The sequence below is a fragment of the Hermetia illucens genome, chromosome 2 (assembly GCF_905115235.1).
Source record: "Hermetia illucens chromosome 2, iHerIll2.2.curated.20191125, whole genome shotgun sequence".
NCBI classification, from domain to species: Eukaryota; Metazoa; Arthropoda; class Insecta; order Diptera; family Stratiomyidae; genus Hermetia; species Hermetia illucens.
In genome coordinates, this window is record NC_051850.1 from 138,967,768 (window position 1) to 138,988,100 (window position 20,333).

Here is a 20,333-nt window from a genome sequence, read left to right on the forward strand (position 1 = left end):
TCTAAAAGTATTGTTCGAAGCAAAGAAATACTGAAATTTCATAGCAGGGTGAATAATGTCATGTTCATTTGCTCACAGAGTAATTAAAAACTCCGTCAATCCAATTATCAAGTTCTAAATAGAATTAACGGCAAATGCACTTAAATCAAATTACAATTTATTTATAAATATCGATTACACATAATAACAACTAAAATAAACGATTGAAGAATGTAAACTAAATAAAAAGAAATAGTTACGAAGGAAACGATTAACAGCAATCGAGTTTGAGGACTTTGTAGACTGAATATAATCAGAAAATTTACCAGGACGACGACTCCAGGGAATTTTGCAATTTTTTTAAATAAATTTTTCTAATTTGCCAAAGTAAGGAATGATTGAGTCAAATATAAAATTCAACTAAAGGCAGAGAATTAAACTGGTCGCCGTGAACAAAGTTTTTCAGTCTTTCAGTCCATTTTCCAGCAGATTAAATATACTCGTATATAGTTGAAATAGTTTTTTCTGCAGCTCATTTCGTAACGTTGTTTTTCTCTATGTAAAAAATTGTCTTCATAACAACTTCTTTCTCGTTGAAAAAGTATAAAAATAGAATAACACTCTCTATAAGTTTCGATAAGTCTTCCAAAGATAGTTCAGAGTTCGATTTCAAGAGCCGACCCACCGTGTCCGCCTTGAAATACAATCTTCGCAAAATCTCTTCTCATCTTTAGATATTATTGAGCAGCAGTTTATCAGCTCTTCTTTCTTCTCATACGTGTTTATGCCTGTGTAATAGGCAAAATAGCGCTATGTCTGACAAAACAATTGAACAGAGACTACAATGTGTAAATCATTGCGCTCTCAACTGACTCTATGTCAAGTTTTCTTTTTTTTTCGAATTTTCTTCTTAATAAAACTAGTTGCATTTCTTCGCTTATGTTATACATTCATTCGAATTAGATATCTTCAAAACTCTCCCCACTATTTATGTACATTCTTTGACCTAACAATGAAAATTCGTTAAAGTTTCAGTTCTACACTTACGATCGGTACTCGATTTCGCTCGAAGTACATTATTTTTTTTGCCGATATTAAGATGATGCAGACTTACGACAACTTTTCCAGCAGTTTCTTCAGTTTCTCGTGAGCATATCGGATTTTCTGGTATAAGTCTTTCGAACAGCCATTTTCTTGAATCGTGGAGAATCGGTAGGTTCTGAAGTTCTTTTCGCTATCCATATAAGTTACGGCGCTCATTCGTGGACACAAAATTATCTTAATATGGTCAGAGAAGTTCAACTGGAAAAAGAATTGTAAACAAATTGAAATTAGCACCTCCCATGCACTTTATACTGAGGAGAGAGTATAACACTACCTGCACGGTTCCATTTGTTAAATGCATAACAATCGCACACATCGTTCGGAACCATGTGTGCAAATGTGGAAGTCGAGAGATTGAGTCTCCTTCGGCTATCACAGCGCCAGCACCAGCTTTTACTAAGTGTTCAGTCATATAGCGTTTGAAGTACGATAATAATTTCATTTTTTTGTCTAATGCTGCTGGGAATTCGTTCACAGTCATGTAACTTTCCTTGCCATCTTTCTCGATGAAGTGCACATTTCTGAAAGGATAATGATGAAAAATTTAACCGTCGTTCCTTTCATCATCTCTAATTCGACTTAATTTGCTTTGAATACTCACATTCCATTTGGCAACATCAGCAATTTTGTTGTATCGTTGAACATAACTCCCATGCCTTCATCACAAAGCTGATATCCAAAACCGTACTTATCGCTATAATCTACCCATTTGGAGATCCAGAAGAGCGGTTGCGCTGCTGGATCTGTGTTTTCATCTCCAAGATTACCTGCTAATTTGGGAGGCTGCGAAAATATTCAATATAAACCTTGTACTATTCACAAAAATGTTAGAATTACTTTTGAATTGATTAATGCAGTTAGCTGTGTGTATAGATTTTCAATATCCGCTCGATATTCATCGTTGTGCTGAGATGTTTGCCCTGAAGCCTTGATGGGATCGTACAAATTGTTCTTCAGGAATGTGGATTCGAAGCGTGTGTCTTCTACTGTGTAATAAAGAAATACTGAACATTTGTTGCAATTTGATTTGTTAGATTTTCAAATACCTAATGCATTAAGTTCTACGAGTGGGGTTCGTTTCTTGTAGCCATTAGCCCGATCAATATGTTCCAGAAGGTCTGGTCGTGGAGCCATTGTCAGACAGGAGCTTGGCAATGAAGTGGGAACGGGGCTGGACGTTAAAAATTCAAAGTTCAGAAGTTGCCCAATGCGTGGCCGCTTCTCGGGATTCGATTGCAACATCGCGACTATCATGTCGGCAGCAGTTTTTCGAAGTGAATTCGGAACTCTGCAGATATTTGTTTCATATATTAGCGAAAATTATCTTCTTACTTAAATTCCAACTTACCGGTATTCGCATTTCTTGATCTTAGTGTATGTATCTTTCAGACTCTTGGTTTCGAAGGGTGGTTGACCGACTAATAGTGTGTACATGACACATCCGATTGACCAAATATCAACTTCATAGGAATGACCTTTTTTATTGAGAATTTCTGGAGCAATATAATTCGGGGTACCGCAAAGCGTTTTCTTCCTCTCGCCTAAAGTTTAAAATATCCCCTTTGAATTGGCAACTGCTCATTCAGCAATCAATTATATCAAATTACCTTCAAATTCAATTCTTGTCGCTAATCCAAAATCGCCAATTTTCACGTTAAGATCGTCGTTTAAAAATAGATTTCCCAATTTCAAATCGCGATGAATGATTCGATGGTCGTGAAGATATTTAACGCCTTGGATAATTTGGTAGATGTAGAACCTACATTCGTACTCTGTTATAACTTTTCGTCGTTTGTGAAGTTCCATCATAGACTGTGGTTGGTAATGGAGGTTAATCAGTAAATTCGTTCCAATCACTTATTTTACGTACCCTCTTCTTACATAGCTCCAGCACAATATAAACGTTATTATTGTCGTCAAAAAAACTATGGAATTTTACTATATTCGGATGATCTAGACTCTTGTGAATGGTGATTTCTTGGGTCATCTTCTCTTTTTGATTATGCTTGATCATGAGCTTTTTCGAGACAATTTTTCCGGCATAAACATTGTTTGTAACAACATCTACGATCTCGTAACATTTTGCGAAACCGCCCTGAAGTAAATAAAGATTGATTTAAAATGATTTTTCATTGACATATACGGTAACGGTTACAAATTTGGATAATAATCGTGTGCCGTGTGGAACGCTGTAGGTGAAATGTCCTAGACTGAATAGTTTTTCTTTTTTGATTGTGTTGCTAATTCAAATTTATATTACTTTTACTTGCCTTAAATAACACTTTTTGGTCGTATGTACAAATGCTTTTAGAAGGGGAAAATCCCAAGTTATGATGTGATTTAGAATCACATTTTCCTTCCTTCAATAAGAAAGTTGAAAGGGATTCACTACGGAAAGTTCCCAATCGGCTGCTGGAGGCGTTGACATCAGGGATAAAATCTTTTTTTTTGTAAATTGGAGAAACTGGCGTGACATCAGGGCCAGATCAACCTTCAAGCACCAAGGGAAGCGGAGTATTCGTCAACCCATGCAAAGTTCATGTGGAGATGAAATCCCAGCAAAAATTTTGTAATCTATGGATGCAGCAGTGTCCAGAATGCGGAGACTAACCACATCCGGGAAGAAACTGTTTGGAGTTCAACGGTGGAAGGACAGCGCGGAAAAGAGGGAGGTCTATTCAACTGCGTAGACTCCATATCTTGCCAAACATCGAGGCTTACAATAAAATTCCGAGCAACATGAGAAGGCGAAGGCCGGAATCACAACTTGGCAGCTCCAAAAATCCCTTCAAACGACGGAGGAGCGAAAAGATTTATAAGGGAGAAACCTACAGGGAAGCACTAGCGCTCTGAAAATGGCGGTGGTGGAAGTATTCAGAAGAAAAACTGCAGGTTGACGAAGGTAACTTTTTGGGGATGGTGTGGCCTTTTCGCTACGAAATTATGAAAGTTTGAAGATATTTGAAGACAGAGACTGGCGATACAACCATGGTTTGTTTCGACTAACTTTCAAAAGTCTTAGTAAGTGGCCGACAGATGCTGTAGAAAATTCAGATAAATATTATAAAGCTGCAATAGCGGGAATTAGTCCGCTAATCAAGGGTCGACATTGTGTTGATCCAAGCACCTTGGCTAGCGAACAGGAAGATAATCGTATTCAGGAACCAACCAGACAAATGGATATATGACATGTCTTGTTACTCGATCTCTGTCGACAGAGAGCAGGCTGGTTTCCGCTCCGGATCCTCCTGTATTGACCACATTAACAGCCTCCGGATCATTTTGGAACAGTGCGCGGAATTTGGATTTCGCTTCACCTGCTCTTAATCGATTTCAAGAAAACTTTCGATAGGGGAACGTATGCTCTACCCAGAAGTGGCATTCTGAAGAATGTAATAACTAGTATCAGAGTTACATATAATATTCAAAATGTCACGTGCTGCACCGAAGTAAAGTCTGAAGAGGATTTTGAGGTCCAAAGTGAAGTCCGCCAGTCCATGCTGCCTTGTCCGGAGGACGTGGAAGAATTCAATGGATGATATCTTTCCGCATACACCCCGACTACGCTGATGACATCTCTTTGCTCTCTCATTGAGTCATGGACGTTGACCAAATGGCTCTGGGTTTGGAAGGAGAGACAGATGGACTGAAGATAAACACCAACAACACCAAGGTTCCCAATCTGACGGAATATCGAAATCTTCCTATCTGCATTAGCGGGCAGAGCATCGAAGGCGTCGATCAATTTGTACATCTAGGGAGCCTGGCTTCTGCCGACGGTGACACCGAACTGGATGTTGCCTGACGCATTAACAGCGCTAGATCCACTTTCGCTGCCCTGTCTAAAATCTTGAAGTAGCACAAGTGGGAATGTGACCCCCACCGTTACTCAAAAGCTCGTAAGTATTCGTCAATACTTGCCTGCGACGCTTAATTGCTGGCCCGATACTATTACAAACGGCCTGGTAGCCGTATGGCATTGGATTGTGGCGGAGCAACAATTGCATGGCTGGCTACGCAAACATATATTCTGCCAAGATCGCATGCATATTACCCAAATTCGTAATTCAAGCAGTGACAGTGGTAACATTGATTGGGTCAAAAGCGCCAAATGGAAATGCACTCGCAGGTCACGTCACCTTCGAAGGAACTGCTGGGAGCACACAGCTACCACGTAATTATTTATGCCGGCGCAGACGCCCATCATAAAACTTGGAGAGTAGCATCAAAATCAACAAAAGGGGTAAACAATGCATTGAATGTGCTACGTTGGTAGGAATCTAATGAGCCCTCACTCTCAAACTAGATATTTTTGCACAAAAACCGACAAAACCGATAATTGAGTGGGTATATATCGAACATGACACAAAGGGTGGAAATGCTATAAGTGAAAGTTGTAAATGGAAATGGGGCGCGAGAAGGGTGGTCAAAATAACATGACATCAAGATGGTAGAATCAGAATCTTGCAAACCCACCGTAGAAGACGCCGGCTGGACAAAGGACAGGGAATATAACCGAACACTTGCTCAATAAAACAAAGTGATCTGGAAAGCCAAAAGGAGGTTCTGTGAGGAATAGAAGCGCTCTTAGAAGCTAAGTGCCTTCAGAAGACCCTAAGAAAAGATATTAAAGTCGAGACCACGTTAATTCAAGGACTGAAATCATTGGAATGATAACCATTTAGAGAACCGCATTCTATGATACACAGATGGATATTAGACAGAACACAGGGATGAAATGAACTAGAGTCATAAAATATTACAATTTCTATGTTAACGTACCACTTCCAATGTGCTAAAAGCCATATTCTACATCATCTTTTAACTAAACTGGTATGCAAATGACAAAGCGCTTGCTGTCAGGGACGAGAAAACGTTGAAGTTGAAAGTAAAGCACAACGGTTTCAATGGGAGGGCGGATAAACTTGTAAGAAAGGGATCCCAAGTACTATTTGTGGGACCAGAGCTGTATATGGAATCAGCTAAATACCAGCTGTAAGAACTTTGCGAAACTGTAAGCTCAAGCGAATAACCATAAAATGGGAGACATCCGCGGATTATAGAAAAACTTAGAGAAAGAACATGGGGGATGTAATCTGCGGTTACAGGCTTCTTAAGAAGGAGGATCTATAATGAATGTGCAGATTTTGCAACGAGAAGGACGAAAAAGCCTTAAAATCTTATTGAACTGACCTGGAAGCATACCACGCGGGAAATAACAAACTCTAAAGAAGGTCCTAGGTACACTTGGTGAAGTCTTTAGCCTCGGAATTAAGACATTGCAGTTTATGTCGCAGCCTGTGTCTTCTGAAGGTTCTTTGCATAACCAACCTTCATGTAAGGTATGAGAATCAGTAGTGGACCAACCACCCATGAATGGGCGATAAGTCTAGCGGAGCCGGGAAAAAAAATTCACAAATTGTACTTTTTTGAATGAATTAGCGTTATCGGGATTCCACTGTACTTGATACGCTCAGTAGAAATATCTCGAATCAATCGAAATTTTCAAACACTACATGAATTGGTTGAGCATTTATTGATACAGCTTTTTTGGGAATTCGCGAGAATTCTCGGCAAGCATTACGAACGATTCAACTATTGTTTCAGCATATTGATCATCAATTTTTCATTATTGATTTAAGCCAGGGTACCACGATGACATGGCGAAGCTTGAAGCTTTCGAGCGACAGTGGCGATTAGGATTATACGTTAGTACGAAATCGCGAAGGCGTCTCCTAGATATACAAACTGTTCGACACCCTCGAAAAATAAGAAATAGGAAGAGTACGCTGACCTGCCAAAGTGAGAACCTTAGGTATGTATGTTCCGCCCGACTCTAGTGCCACTCGGTCCAAGTCCAGAGCCATTTGGCGAAAGGCCATGGCCCGATGTGAGAGCAAACAGATGTCGTTAACATAGTCGGAGTGTTTAAGGAAAAATCGTGTCGTACATAAACTAGATCATAGTGTACATGAATTTAATGTCAGATTTTGTTAATAACACGATTCCCTTCAAATTTTCGAATATTATGCAATGTTGTGATTTACATTTTTGCAACTTTGCCATTCTACGGCGAAGTTAAGAAGGGATTCCCGGTTAAATTCCAGATATAAGATGTAATTTTAGACCTAGATTTCAATGGTGGGCGTCATTATGTTTCGGATTTTTCGGCTGGATAGTTTCTAAAAATGAATCCCCACTTTAAGTTTGTACTTCTCAACCCCTAACTCTCCTACCTTGCAACTGATCTTAAATCTGAAACCCGCTTGGTAAAGTGCTAATCGAAATCGCTCGTTGACATGGCTATATTCGGAGAATAAAAATTTGTACCGCCTTTTCGCTTCTCTCCCCCGTGAGGGGGAGCTTTAAACTGTTGTCCAAGATATTTACGGATAGGATAGGGATAAATTTATGGCCTAGCAACCTGCAATTCTCGAACTCATTGTATTCCTGAAACGGCTACAATTTCCGGAATTGGACTGACCTTTCCGGCTAAGAGATTTTACTCTCGTCAAGAATTATAATTGGATTTTGGGATGTGCAAATACTTCTCGACGGCGTGCTCGCTTGTTGCAACTTTAGCGACACAGTGTAGACATTCTCGGATTAAGTGGGATAAGATTATGAGCCTCTGGGGAGCACTACCTTCCCTCTTGCGTGCGATTGCATTCTGCCTACCTGCCTCTGTCGGATTAATACTTACTGGTTTCGCTAGACGCGCGCCCTCTTGACTTGAGAACCGATATCATCATCATCAACGGCGCGACAGCCGGTATCAGGTCTAGGCCTCCCTTAATAAGGAACTACAGACATCCCGGGTTTGCGTCGAAGTCCACAAATTCGATATCCCTAAAAGCGTCTGGTGTCCTGATCTACGCCATCGCTTCATCTCAGGCAAGGTCTGACTCGTCTTCTTTTTCTACCATAGATATTGCCCTTATAGACTTTCCGGGCTAGATTATCCTCATCCATACGGATTAAGTGACCCGCCCACCGTAACCTATTGAGTCGGATTTTATCCACGACCAGACGGTTGTGGTATCGCTGGAATCGTCCATCCTCATGTAGGGGGCCAAAAATTCTTTGGAGGCTTCTTCTGTCGAAGGCGGCCAAGAGTTCGCAGTTTTTTCCCTAAGAACCCAAGTCTACATGAGGTCTGGCAAAATCATAGTCTTGTACAGTAAGAGCTTCGACGTATGCTGAGACGTTTCGAGCGAAACAATTTTTGTAAGCTGAATTAGGCTCTGTTGGCAGTCAACAACCGTGCACAGATTCCATCGTCATAGCTGTTATCAGTTATGATTTTCAACGGTTTCAAAGTTGTAGTCTCCTATCTTCATTGTTTTCGTTTGATCAGTGTGATTCGATGTTGTTCATTCTTTGGTTTTTGGCGCTGACGTTGCCACCATGTACTTCATCTTGCCTTCACTAATGTGCAGCTCGGGATCTCGCGCTGCCTGCTCGATCTGGATGAAGGTAGACTGTATATCTCGGGTTGTTCTTCCCATGATGCCAATATCGTCAGCGTAGGCCAGTAGTTGGAGTTGAAGAGGATGGTGCCTCTCGCATTTACATCGGTATCGCAAATCACCTTCTCCAGGGTCAGGTTGAAAAGGACGCAGGATAGGCATCCTCTTGTCTTAGACCGTTGTTGATGTTGAATGGTCTCGAGAGTTATCCTGCTCTTTCTGGCCTCGCACATTGGTCAGGGTCAGCCTAGTCAGTCTTACCAGACTCCTAAAGGTGACATGATATATGATTTGAATGGCGAGATGGTTTTGAAACATGGTCTTGGGGATGGCAATGACAATGGGGAAAGATTTGCGGCTTTTCGCAGCTTCCACCGCCTCGTCATTTTCGGAATACTGTTCGAACAGAGCAAGGCTCAAGATCATCTGGCAACATGAAGTTGTCTTTTGGATATGCGAAACAAAGGAGGCGCGAAGTTTAACACGCTTCGCTATCAGGACCACGCTATCGCACGGCAATTGGAAAACTACCTTGTCGACCTTACGGCAGACATCTCGAATAGCTCATTGGAGAATGTTGATGAACATTAGGCCTTCATCAAGTGTTCTTTTTGCCGATGCAAGCGAAGTTTTTCCCCATGTCCCGAAAAGGCCTATAAGATCGGACTAAGAAGAGTGGATTACGAAGCGTAGAGAACTGACGGCTCTAATTGCTGCTGCGGTCAAATGTATCGGGAGACGTGTTGATTCGGGGACAGAAGTGGCAGTGGATAGATCATACGTTAAAAGAGGGTAATTTCATTGCTCCCACCGTAGAGAGTCGCCTTAAAAAATAGCGCCGGGCAGTAGAGTAGTGTTTCTCCGGAAGACTTGGAGAGAACTAGAGCACATTCCGTAGAACCAGCAACGATGGCATGTAGGCGCGGTGGAAGTGGGCAAGATAACTTCACAAAAAACTATCAAGTCCGGCAGCAAATTGTTATAATACAATCGGTATTAATTCTATTTAGACATGGTACAATTCACTTCAAATTGGAAATGCTAGGAAGATTAGAAAGTTTCATCCCATGCCTTGTGAAAAAACACCACCGCACCCTTAACTAACTTTTATCGGCCAATAACATTTAAAAATCGAAAAACCTCAGAAAAAGGTTCAACCTTTGGTCCATTCAATGAAGTTTGGTCTGGTTTAGTTGCAGCTGCAATGTCCACTGAAGAGTTCGCAATTTAAGCAAGACATAGTTCTTATCAAGTACATTAAATCAAAACGATACAGAAAAGTTTGTCAGGATTTAACTTGCTTAATTTCTTTTGGGAGTTTTTGATGATCTTAGTTTGGAGTCTAGACTTTCCTTAAAAGAAACTGCAAGACTGAGTTTTTATGAATTCTATATGAATGACCATTGTGATCTAATAATGCCAAGCAAGCGTTTTGCAACTTTACATTGAATTCGTCAACCATATTGCGTATGGATTCAAGTTCTTGTCAATTAAGTCCGGGAGGAAAGGGCTTGTCAAATTGTAAAATTTGAAAAGTAACGTAAATACTGAAGGAGGCAAAACTTCCCTCTTGGCAAAACCGTAACAGCTTCTCCATCGTTGGGAGACTTTCCAGGATGAAAAACATCCAGTCTTTCCCTCAACCCTGGAGATATCCTGACTTTATATCCTTAAGACATTCGGAGAACCGCCATGCTTTGATCATGGCACAAAGGGACCTTGGCATGTCGCCCTACTGTCACCTGCCACGATCGACCCATGGAATAGAATTTCTTCCGATAAGCGCTCTACATTCGATTTATTTTCTATTTTAGTGAAATGCCGGTCTGTTTACTTGCCTTTCCAAAAAACCGTAACCGTTTATAATTAGTTTTCGTTGAGGCGTCGTAAAGGCGATCGGGAATGTCAATTGTCTTATCATCGTTGCGCGCCGAACTCATTTTGTGTATCGCGCACTTTCTCTACAAAATTGCTAGTTTACAAAAATGCGGACTGATTCTCCACTAAACTATGAATGAAAGCCCGGGCAAATATTGTACGAAATACAATTCTAAGGTAAAGAAAAACAAAAACGCCGCTCACACTGCCCGAACTCACTCGATTTTTTGAATAGCTGTAACCACTTCGCACATTGAACTCAAATTCAAATCGTCGAGCCGAATATAAAACCGGTAAAGAGATTTTCGCGATCGGATACGAAGAGAGACGAAATTTCCTATAAAATAAATTCTTGGGAACGTTCAATGACTTCTTCGACTGACAGTTCAAATAGGGTATTTGAATAAGATCCTTTAAGTTGCACTTTTATTGCTTTATACGAAACAGGGATAAATTATGAAAAGATATCGCTTTTAAAACCTTCAAACCATCTATTCAACCGCAAAGATGCCTTTCCCGGACGATGTCATAACCACATAACCATGAAATCCCCCGTTCAACTAGGTCAAAATAAAAAGCAATTTACCTTTCCAAAAAACCGCGAACGTTTATAGACCGTATTTGTCATTGCATTCGTTAGCACTTCTGGGATATCGTTTATCTTATCGTCGTTACCCATTGTAATGATATTTTAATTGAAATTCCGAGTTGCTGCAATTCACTTGTCTTATTAGACTTTCAAATTCTAATAACCGCACTTTTGATTGACTTAACTTTTCCTATAATTTTCAGTTATGGAACGTATAAGTTCAGTGGACTACGTATTTATTGACAGTACGTAATTTTAAGGCAAGTTTTCACTGTGCACGTTGTTCAAAAGAGCAAAGTTGTTTCCAATGTTAACCCACTGATGGTGGTAAGTATTTCAAGGCAGTCACTAGATTTTTTCAATTCAAAGCTTTAGATTTTAGTTATTTTATTTCATTTATTTTTTTTTTTTGTTAATGAAAAAATTGTTTTTTTTTATTATCACTAAAATCGGTTGTGACACTATTTTTTTCCAGATAATGCACACTGGACTATATAGAAGGAATAAAGGAGCATGCTGGATACACATAAACCTTAAGGGTAACACCACAGAGATTTTTACCGATCTTTATGTATAGAATGAAAACTTCCCCCCTAAATCTTTATACAGTCTTTGATTAAATCTGCACTGACATCGCAGCTGCATATTATGGAAGTTCATCGAAGTTTTGCAAGGCGTGAAAAAGGTTGGCGTAGCTCGATAAAAAACATTTCAAATGTAACTAACGGAGAAACTAACAGCTATTATCAGAGCAACGTATTGCGCAAAATGTCATGTGCTGCACCGAGGCAAAATCTCGGAGGATTTTGAGGTAGAAAGCGGAGTCCGTGAGGGTTGCATCCTGTCACTGATATTATCTCTTTTTCTTATCGGTGACGTTTTTCATGCCGCCTTGTTCGGAGGGCGTCGAAGAGTTCAATGGAGAATGACATCTTTCTTCAAACATCTCGACTACGTTGATGTCATCTGCTTGCTCGTTCACTGGGTCATGGACCCTTGCCCAAATGGCTCCGGATTTGGAAGGAGAGACAAGCAGAGTTGGATTGAAGATAAATAACGATAAAATCAAGTTTCTTAGTGTGACGCGTCATCACACTTTTCCAATCTGCATAAATGGGCAGAGCATCGAAAGCGTCAACCAATTTGTATATCTAGGAATCGTGGTTTCTGCTAACGGTGGTACCGAACTGGATATTGCCGGACGCTTTCGCTATCCTGTCTAAAATCTGGAAATGCAGTTGAAGTACATGTTAGGTAACCGCGAGCCATAGGGTGTAGGTGTGGTTGACGCGCTATACCTCACAAAGGAGTACATATAGTATATACATTTACCTCGAGTTTGATAATTGCAGAATTTTGTGTTCATTTTGAATATTACCCACTCGAATACCCATTGCAGCTGGCCAAACAATCCCGAAATTAATTAAAATGAGCTCTTTTAAGGATCTAAAAGGCTCTAACCGTTTTTTGAGTCCGTCTAGTTTTTGAAATGTTCTTTGTCTCCTTTACTATTCTTCGCGAGGTAATATAAGCCTCCCTCTTTCTAAAAGAGCTAAGCGGGCATCTCTTGATTTTGTCGGTCGGATAAGCAGAGGGGTTGTACTTTTTTTTTCTGAATATAATCACATAGGGTACCAGTTAAAGATATCAGTTAGTGGTTTTCGAAGAAGGTATTACTTCTGGCGATGGCTGTCAAAGTGCACATTTAAACTAGAGATACATTCTCAGAAACTGGTCAGCCGAAAAACTGATGGTACGAAAATTGGGTTCGGTCCGAACCTGCTTCAACTGAAAGTTCCAAAACTTTTGATTTGGCGCTTAGATGCCAAGCCTTTTACTCTTAGTAAATGTTTGGTGTTCTTCACTACACCATCGCTCCACCGAAGACAAGACCTACTCCATCGTTTTTCACCATAGATATTGTTCTTAAAGACTTCCTGGACAGGGTTTTCCTTTTTCATTTGGATCAATAGACTTGCCCGTTGCCGCCTGTTGAGTTTTATCCGTAATATCCTTGTAATAGCTGTATTCAGTGATATATTCCTTTTGTATCTAGGACAAATGATTCCTATCCACCAAATAATGTACTGTCTAGATGGTATCTTTGATGGCTTATGGCGTTATTAGTATTCCGACGATTACAATTAGCAGGATCACAAACTCAGCAGGCTGACTGTTTAGCAATACATCGAAGAATTCATCGTTCTAATATGCCTAGTCGATCGGGACTTCCTTTCTTGTCACGGACGAATCGTATCCTGTATATACTTTGGTAAAGCTTTTGGACCTAGTGTGATTGCTTCATGTATTTATCGATTTCACATTACGTCAAACGTGTTCATTGCTTTACCAATGATCGAATCCTTGCGATGTTTCCAGATTTCGTTTATTGCAGCTTCAGCCTTAAGGCAATTTGCTCCATTTCTGAGTGCTATATCGAACTCAAGGGGTCTCTGCATTTACTTTGCAGTTGTTCATGCTGTATCGAATCCGCATCTCAACCCAAGTCAGTATTAACCCCTGTACTTCATGAGGCTCGAAAGGTTGACTCAATCGATTAACACATCATCAATTTAATTGAATGTAATTCCATCTGGAAATAATCAAGCACTCTCGTGCAAACCAGGCATTTTCAATAAATATTTCTCATGGTGTGTCAAATCGGATAATTCGCAAACCGTTATCGCTAGTTATTTTATGCAGGCTATAGGTGCTAACTTATTAGTTAACTTTGGGTTACAGTTAAAGTCCCCAAATACAATTTTAAAACCATACGTGTGCCAGGTATCGAGCGATCGTTGAACTCCCGAAAAAGCTTTATTGTCACCAGAGCAAGACTTTTTCAAGCTGATATTACAGAATTTGCCCCCCAAACGCAGAATGCAGAATGCATTGTTTTTCATTTATCCTTTTCAAATCTCTAACAGACCTCCTTTTTCCCCGCAGAAGTTGAATTCACTCTTCTCCAGAATGCTAATCCATGTCTGTTGTATTTCCTAATGTGATGACGTCAGTATTACATATATGTGCACAATACGTTATATTGCCGAGTTGTTGTGCTTGTGAAAATCGGCTTGTTGGCTTCAAGTAAACTATACGCTTGGTTTTAGCGTTCGCCATCTTACCTAGATAGCGTAAATATAATGATCGAGTGTTACAATGGGGATATATTGGGAGGGCTTTACTGGTACAGAAGTGATCTATAGTTGGAGGGATTTCTCAGGTTTTCGGACTTTAGGTAATGAGGACTATGAAAGCTTCCTTTGATCATTACATCATTTTTTCGCTCGTTGGGTACCTTTCACGGTTTTCTCAAACCTTCGTAGATTTCAGGTCTATCCTGGTAGGCTTGAACTATTCAGAGGATCAAGCCGCTTAATTTTTACCAGGATAGATCCGACGAAATTATTTCGAAAGTTCCTTGCGCATCATTTCCGTTAACGACGTAGCAGAACTCTTAGTATAATTCGATGTTCTACGAGTATTCACGGTGAAGAGCACCGTTACGGCCTTGAATGTAGAGCCTTAACACATTCTCTAGGTCCTGATTCTATTGGATTGTCGCGCCATCAACAATATATTGTAGTTCTAAATATTTTTTTGTTTTATAATATAAAAATTGAGCTGTTTGGATAAAATAAAATCAGAGTTTCAAACCCAACGAAAGAGTTCCGTTATTTTAATAATTAAGAACACTCTTACTAAGCATGAGGTTTGCTTTCTAAGAGGTATGTATGTTTAATGAATAATTATTAGTTATAAGAAGCAGAGCAATGGAGCAAGCATAAAAACGGATACAAACTTTCATAAGGAGCCAGGATACCAACCAAATGCCCAAGGAATAACAGCCCGACGTTCAACTAAATTGACCTTCTTATATTATAATATTCGAAGCACGAAGTTTATAGCAACGAATTCACACAAGGATTTATCAGATTTCAGTCAAAGGTCATGCTTTCAAAAAGATAGGACAAGATATCATATCATCAATGACTCTACATCAGCAGTTCGTAAAATATTTGGTTAAAAACTTCATCCAAAAGAGTAATGTCAGCTCTACAGTCTACAAAAATACTACCAGTAAAGAACTATCAGGGTCTGCAGGCAACAAACTATTTTCTTTAGAACTATCTTCAAAATTAAGTTTTTAGAAACAGAATAGAATCCATTGAATTAGTTAGTTGCTCATGGAAAACTTTGGTCCAGGTTAGAAGAACAGGTGTCGCATTTTAATAGCAAAATTCTAATTCATATATTTAATATATATAATATATAATAATAGCAAATAAGCAATTCTTGGGTCATGTACTTTTGTACTTTTTAAAATCGTTTCAAATGTCCTTGTATTATGGAGGCTCCCACGAATCCTCTTTTGACTAGTTTTATATTTTTCCTTAAGTCAATACAAGAATACCCCAATTACTGAAACAGTAATGCAGCGAAGTGGAAAGAAAAATATTATTTTTAACATCCAGTGTTGATTGGGACACAAATTTAAATTCTTATTAGCTTTCGTGTTTAAATTTTCCCGCTGAGAGTCTCAGACGAAAACAACTATACTCTCAGTCAACAACCATAATCCCATTGGACGTATTAGTTGAGCCAACGCACCGTCGCATGTTGTAGCGCACAGTATTAATCACCAAATAAGGAAACTGTTTTTGGTGCCGTTTTGATTGCTTTTGCAAGTTGGTTTCGCGTTCGGGGACGTCTTCTTGTTGATCCAAAATTCATTTTGAATTTATACCGAATAAATCAATTGTGTCGTTTTAGTTTTCGGGCGGTTTCCTTGCAGTAGTGTGTCCTTTTAGCAATGGCATATTCAAATAGTGAGTACGCGTTGTAATTCGCGAAAAATTCAAGTGCCGGTGAACAGCAGGCGGGTACGGCGATACGTAGAAGAATTATCAGCTCAAGTGACAGGGAGGAGATTGTGCAAAATCGGGCTAGAAGAGGCCTCCTGAGGGCGATATGATACTTGGATTGTGCATTTCGCCGACGTAGAATTGATTCAGATTATCGCGTGCTGTTACAGGGCAGGTTTTCGAGCGTGACAACCTGACCATATTTGGAAGAAATTCGATTCGGTGTCGGTGAATCACTACCTTTTCTCGCGATTGCAAATCTCTACGAAAGGTGCATACAGTTCAAGAACCGCTGCTGCCTCTGGGCGGTTGACAGCTATGCGATTATTCGCTGATAAGAGTAAACAGCAACAACGGCGAGAAGACACCCATCCGGAGCATCAGAGTTCTGATGACCGGAAGTCGGGGGAATTGAATTGGTCGGGCCGCGACTGTTGTCACTTGAATTGAATTTTTCGTGAATTGGAATTGATTGCGCCGCGTTTTTATTCGGGTTTCATCTCCCTAAGCGTACGCAGAATACGAGATTTGTGTCTATTTTTAGAGTTCATCTATGCGACACTTCCGCGAACGCAACGAGGTCAACCAATTGTGCTGGGCGGTGACCCCAAAGGAAAGAACTTTCTCTACACGAATGGAAATTCTGTGATTATACGGAACATTGAGGTAATTTACTGTTGAAGTTTTTGTTCATTTTCTTTTGCTCGTGAGTGTAGTGGCACGGTTGATAGGTTGACAGAGCAGGGGTTTTCCATCTGTAGTATGCGTTGCGGTTTTGTTCAGTTCCTGATATTTCTGAGGGAAGTGAAACTAAAATGCTGTCGAAGTTGAGGTCAATGAATTTAATGTGCCAACTTAAAATTGAAATTAAATAAATTGAGTGAGATATGACCTCATAGTTGAATAAAAGTTTTTCAACGACCGAGTGAAAAGCAATTTTCCAACTCGAAACGATGAAAAATTATAACCAACCGACGAATAACGGTTTATTGATTTGGATATCAAAGAATTTTTGAATCTTCTGTATAATATTTATTTGGATCTTACATTTCTCTTATTTTTGCCCTTCGTAACGGCAGTACTCACAACAATTTTCCGTTAGCTTTGCGAATTTCTGAGATGTTTACTTGTTTCTGACAGGTGTGATGCTGTAATGAAAAAGGTCCATAAATAATATATTTTCCGTTTTGTTCGAAGACCTTTTGCCATCATCTGCTCGTTTCATAGTTTCCCGTTATAGAAGAACCGGTCTTTATTGGGAAAAAACCGAAAGGTGCCAGTTTGCCGTCTCAATTACTTCATTTAAGAGGTTCATCCCGTGTGAAGGCCATTTTTTTCCAGAAATTTTTTGTGAAGAACTGGATAAAGATACAAATACGAATTTATTAATATCTTGAGCAAGCGTAGTAAGTCCGATAGCATAGTTCATTATTGAAATACAGAGCAATTTATACACCCATCTTCAAAAAAGGTGTTTTTTGTTGCCCCGCTAGAGGGCGCGGTGATCGTTTTAAAGAAACAATGTAAACGGCATTTTAACGTGTAGACTTAACCACAGTCCACAAATTAGAATTTCGAGAAAAACGCATTTAAAAAGTAGAATGTGATTTTTAGCCATAAAATCTTAACTGACCATTAATCTGCTATGCATAGTCCATAAACCTTAGGTTTCTTCAAGAAACATATGTACAGTCTTCGGACCGATAAATACCCGCTTTATTACGGTGATCGACATAAATCTCACATGTGACTTATTACGTGTTTAACACTATAATTTCTCAAAAAATCACTTAGCCCTTGTATTCTATACTATATCTAGATACAATTGACGCCAAGAGAAAAAAATTGATTCCACGGATCCGACACACGGGATGACCCCCTTAAGGAGTTTGAAGAGAGCTAAACAAGTAAAAGTCTGATCGCACAACCCATACAAGCTCCAATAGTTATTGACGCGATTTGTATCATCTTCAATTGTGATGGATCCTTTACAACTAACGAGCTACGTCCTTACTGGATAGTCTTCCGAATTGATTGTTTGATTTCTTTGTAAAAATTAAAAAAACCCTTTACCTTTCCAATCCTACCACGATGAGAGCTTAATCTTCCTTTGATGAAGTTCTTCTTTTGAAGTCGTTTAGACGAATCTTTACGTTGAGGCCAAGGCCGTTTGCATTGCACTTTCTTGTAAGCGATCTATTTCTTCGCGAAAATATCGAGCTTTTTAGGTGTCAGAAAACAATTTTCTGATCAACATTTAGTATTTCTGTAGTAAGTCGTGTCGTCTAATGTGGGTTTGATTTGATTACTGCAAAAGTTTTTTCATCATAAATACCGATCAGCCGTCCTGACCGGGGAGCATCTTTAATATCTAAATTCTCAATGCGAAACCAGTTTCGGCAATGACGTTTTTTGGTGATGCTGTAAAATATAGTGGAAATGTATTTTGGTCTTCCATTATCAACTTGTTCTGAAATCTCCAAATTTTTTAGGGTGTTTAACTTGATAGCTAGCACTTGCCGCCCCCAGTTTGTGAACGAACGGGGTTAAAATCCTTATCTTACTTGCTTTAAAAATAAAACTTATGTTTTTCCTATAACATACTTGTAAAATATAATATTTCCACTTGGCTATATATATAACAGTGCACTGTTGTACATTTGAAATTTCCATTTCACTGTCCTTGAGAAAGTAAGAAACAAAAGAATAAAAATGTACATGCATATGTACTTCCATCACGCTTCCTATAGAGGAATTTTCAAGCATCCTTCGCTTATAGATTCCATTCAGATCAATTGCCATTAATCCTTAATAAATCTTTAAGGAAGGTCTGCATTTGGTTATAAAGTAAGTTGTTGGTAGCAAGGTGATTGCAAAATGGTCGGCAAATTGCGTTTGCAGCGAAATTGAACGCCTGTGGATAATCAGGTTGCTGCAGCCGCAACTTGCCCACATATGTGCAAACTTGTCAATCAACAACTTGCTTGACAGCTTGGTTGCAGGTCTGTGGATGATGTAACGCTCTTGTATACGATTACAATGTTGATATGCAAAATCATGGTAAATATTTGTTGAAGGTTTGAATTTTGTGCAGGCATGTGGACCTGGGGTTACTAAAACTGGGTCATTACCATTTATTACAAAAAATGGAATCATTGTTCTTCCCCTTATGATTGTGTTACCCTACTTATGTCTCCTGCATTTCCTCTTGTGTTGCACAAGGATCCGTTTTGGCTCCCCTTTTATTTTTATTCTTAATCAACTATTTTTCCTCTCGTATTTGCCCTATATTTGTGTCGTTCTCAATAGATTTTATTCCACTACAATCAAACTCAGATATTCTGGTTTACTATTGCTCTGTTAATGATTTGGCAATCACTAAGTGCTATGTTAAATCACCGCCTCTTTTTTCTACTCTCTTCACGGCCATTCTATTATATCTGAGTTCCATCCAAGACCCTCGGCGATAACCACCGTTTCGACAGCCACTGCCCTGATCTTATCAATTGTGATTTGAGGATATAGGGCTTCACATTGCTTTCCTCTCAACTTGCTAGTTAGAAGTATTCTTGGGTATGGCTCCGTGATCTGGTCCACTTCTCGTAACTGTGCTTGCCTTGCTTTTGAATAAATTCAATGCAAACTCATCCGATCCCTCTGTTCATTTTAATAATAATAATCGTTGTCGCAACAATCCAATTGGATCAGGGCCTTGAAGTGTGTTAGAGCACTTCATTTAATACCGTACCGGTACACTTCAAAATTACAGTACCCTGTAGGAGGCAATGTGGTCAGCATTGCGCTCGCCCGAGATTATTACCCTGATTTGACTTAGGTACTCATTCACAGCTGAGTCGACTGGTCAAATCACGATACAAATTCCACTGCCACCAGTGAGATTTGAACCGTGACCTTTCGTACGGCAGCCTTGTGCTCTAACCACTCAGCTATCCGGATACTATTTTATTTGAAATTTTATTTTAAATCAATGAATGATATATATGTATGAGCGCAATCGTACAAATATTCTGTATAACCGCAAGAAACATTTTGTGGATGGTAAGATATTCATACTTTTACAGGATATTTTCATAGCGGCATATACTTTCCTGAATGTTTTGAATGCATTTCATTCAATTCATTTCATCATTCATTATTTTAAGGTTTATGCTTTTAGGTTCTAAAAATGAAATTATTATAAATGTCGTCATTTTTATTCGCAAACAAACGACAGTTACGTACACATTAAAATACAGGCTTTTCCACGTACGGTTCCAATGGTGCGATAACAGGGCACGATACTGGAAAGTTCGGTGTAAATTCTGTTATCATTAACAACATTAGTACGTTAAAGTTGCGTGTTTCGTGCGAATTTATTGCATTCTAAAACATCATAAACTGCCAGTATTGTATTAAAGTGAACAGTCTACTAAAGGTACTTCAAACGGG

At 39.4% G+C, this 20,333-nt stretch overlaps 2 protein-coding genes and 1 long non-coding RNA gene across 7 annotated transcripts in view; 2 read left to right on the forward strand and 1 right to left on the reverse strand.

Annotated features, from left to right (window-relative positions):
* Window positions 1-140: 140 nt before the first annotated feature.
* LOC119650429 (serine/threonine-protein kinase polo) lies at window positions 141-11,161 on the reverse strand. Of its 3 annotated transcripts, none has more exons than XM_038053248.1 (10): window positions 11,017-11,161; window positions 2,954-3,178; window positions 2,691-2,895; window positions 2,432-2,624; window positions 2,130-2,371; window positions 1,921-2,069; window positions 1,685-1,866; window positions 1,358-1,604; window positions 1,094-1,281; window positions 141-985 (listed from the first exon to the last, which is right to left on the reverse strand). In XM_038053248.1, the coding sequence occupies exons 1-10, from the start codon at window positions 11,107-11,109 to the stop codon at window positions 964-966; spliced, it is 1,746 nt and encodes a 581-aa protein (XP_037909176.1). In that variant the 5' UTR covers window positions 11,110-11,161; the 3' UTR covers window positions 141-963. The 3 variants fall into 3 exon arrangements, with proteins under 3 accessions (XP_037909176.1, XP_037909175.1, XP_037909174.1); XM_038053247.1 differs by lacking the exon at window positions 11,017-11,161 and adding an exon at window positions 10,391-10,688 and having other exon boundaries at window positions 1,921-2,066; XM_038053246.1 differs by lacking the exon at window positions 11,017-11,161 and adding an exon at window positions 10,391-10,688.
* On the forward strand, window positions 10,848-11,621 carry LOC119650432. Of its 2 annotated transcripts, none has more exons than XR_005249279.1 (3): window positions 10,848-10,994; window positions 11,223-11,346; window positions 11,495-11,621. It is a non-coding gene; the product is annotated as an uncharacterized LOC119650432 (long non-coding RNA). The 2 variants fall into 2 exon arrangements; XR_005249278.1 differs by having other exon boundaries at window positions 10,973-11,110.
* A 4,023-nt stretch (window positions 11,622-15,644) lies between these two features.
* Window positions 15,645-20,333, forward strand: part of LOC119650428 (actin-interacting protein 1) — a 43,088-nt gene continuing 38,399 nt past the window's right edge. Inside the window, exons 1-2 of one of the 2 annotated variants that reach the window (XM_038053243.1) lie at window positions 15,645-15,848; window positions 16,429-16,550. In XM_038053243.1, coding sequence (XP_037909171.1) covers window positions 15,833-15,848; window positions 16,429-16,550 — 138 coding nt within the window. In that variant the 5' untranslated portion in view covers window positions 15,645-15,832. The remainder of the gene's footprint in view (window positions 15,849-16,428; window positions 16,551-20,333) is intronic. The other variant, XM_038053245.1, reaches the window with a different exon arrangement.

Bases quoted from the DNA above. Each gene is read 5' to 3' on its own strand.
- LOC119650429 (XM_038053246.1), bottom strand. From the start codon at position 10,492: ATGAGTTCGGCGCGCAACGATGATAAGACAATTGACATTCCCGATCGC. The intron at 3,179-10,390 runs GCAAGTAAACAG...TATTTACTTCAG, and splicing joins GGTTACGGTTTTTTGGAAAG to GGCGGTTTCGCAAAATGTTA. The intron at 2,070-2,129 runs GTATTTGAAAAT...TTTATTACACAG, and splicing joins CGTAGAACTTAATGCATTAG to TAGAAGACACACGCTTCGAA.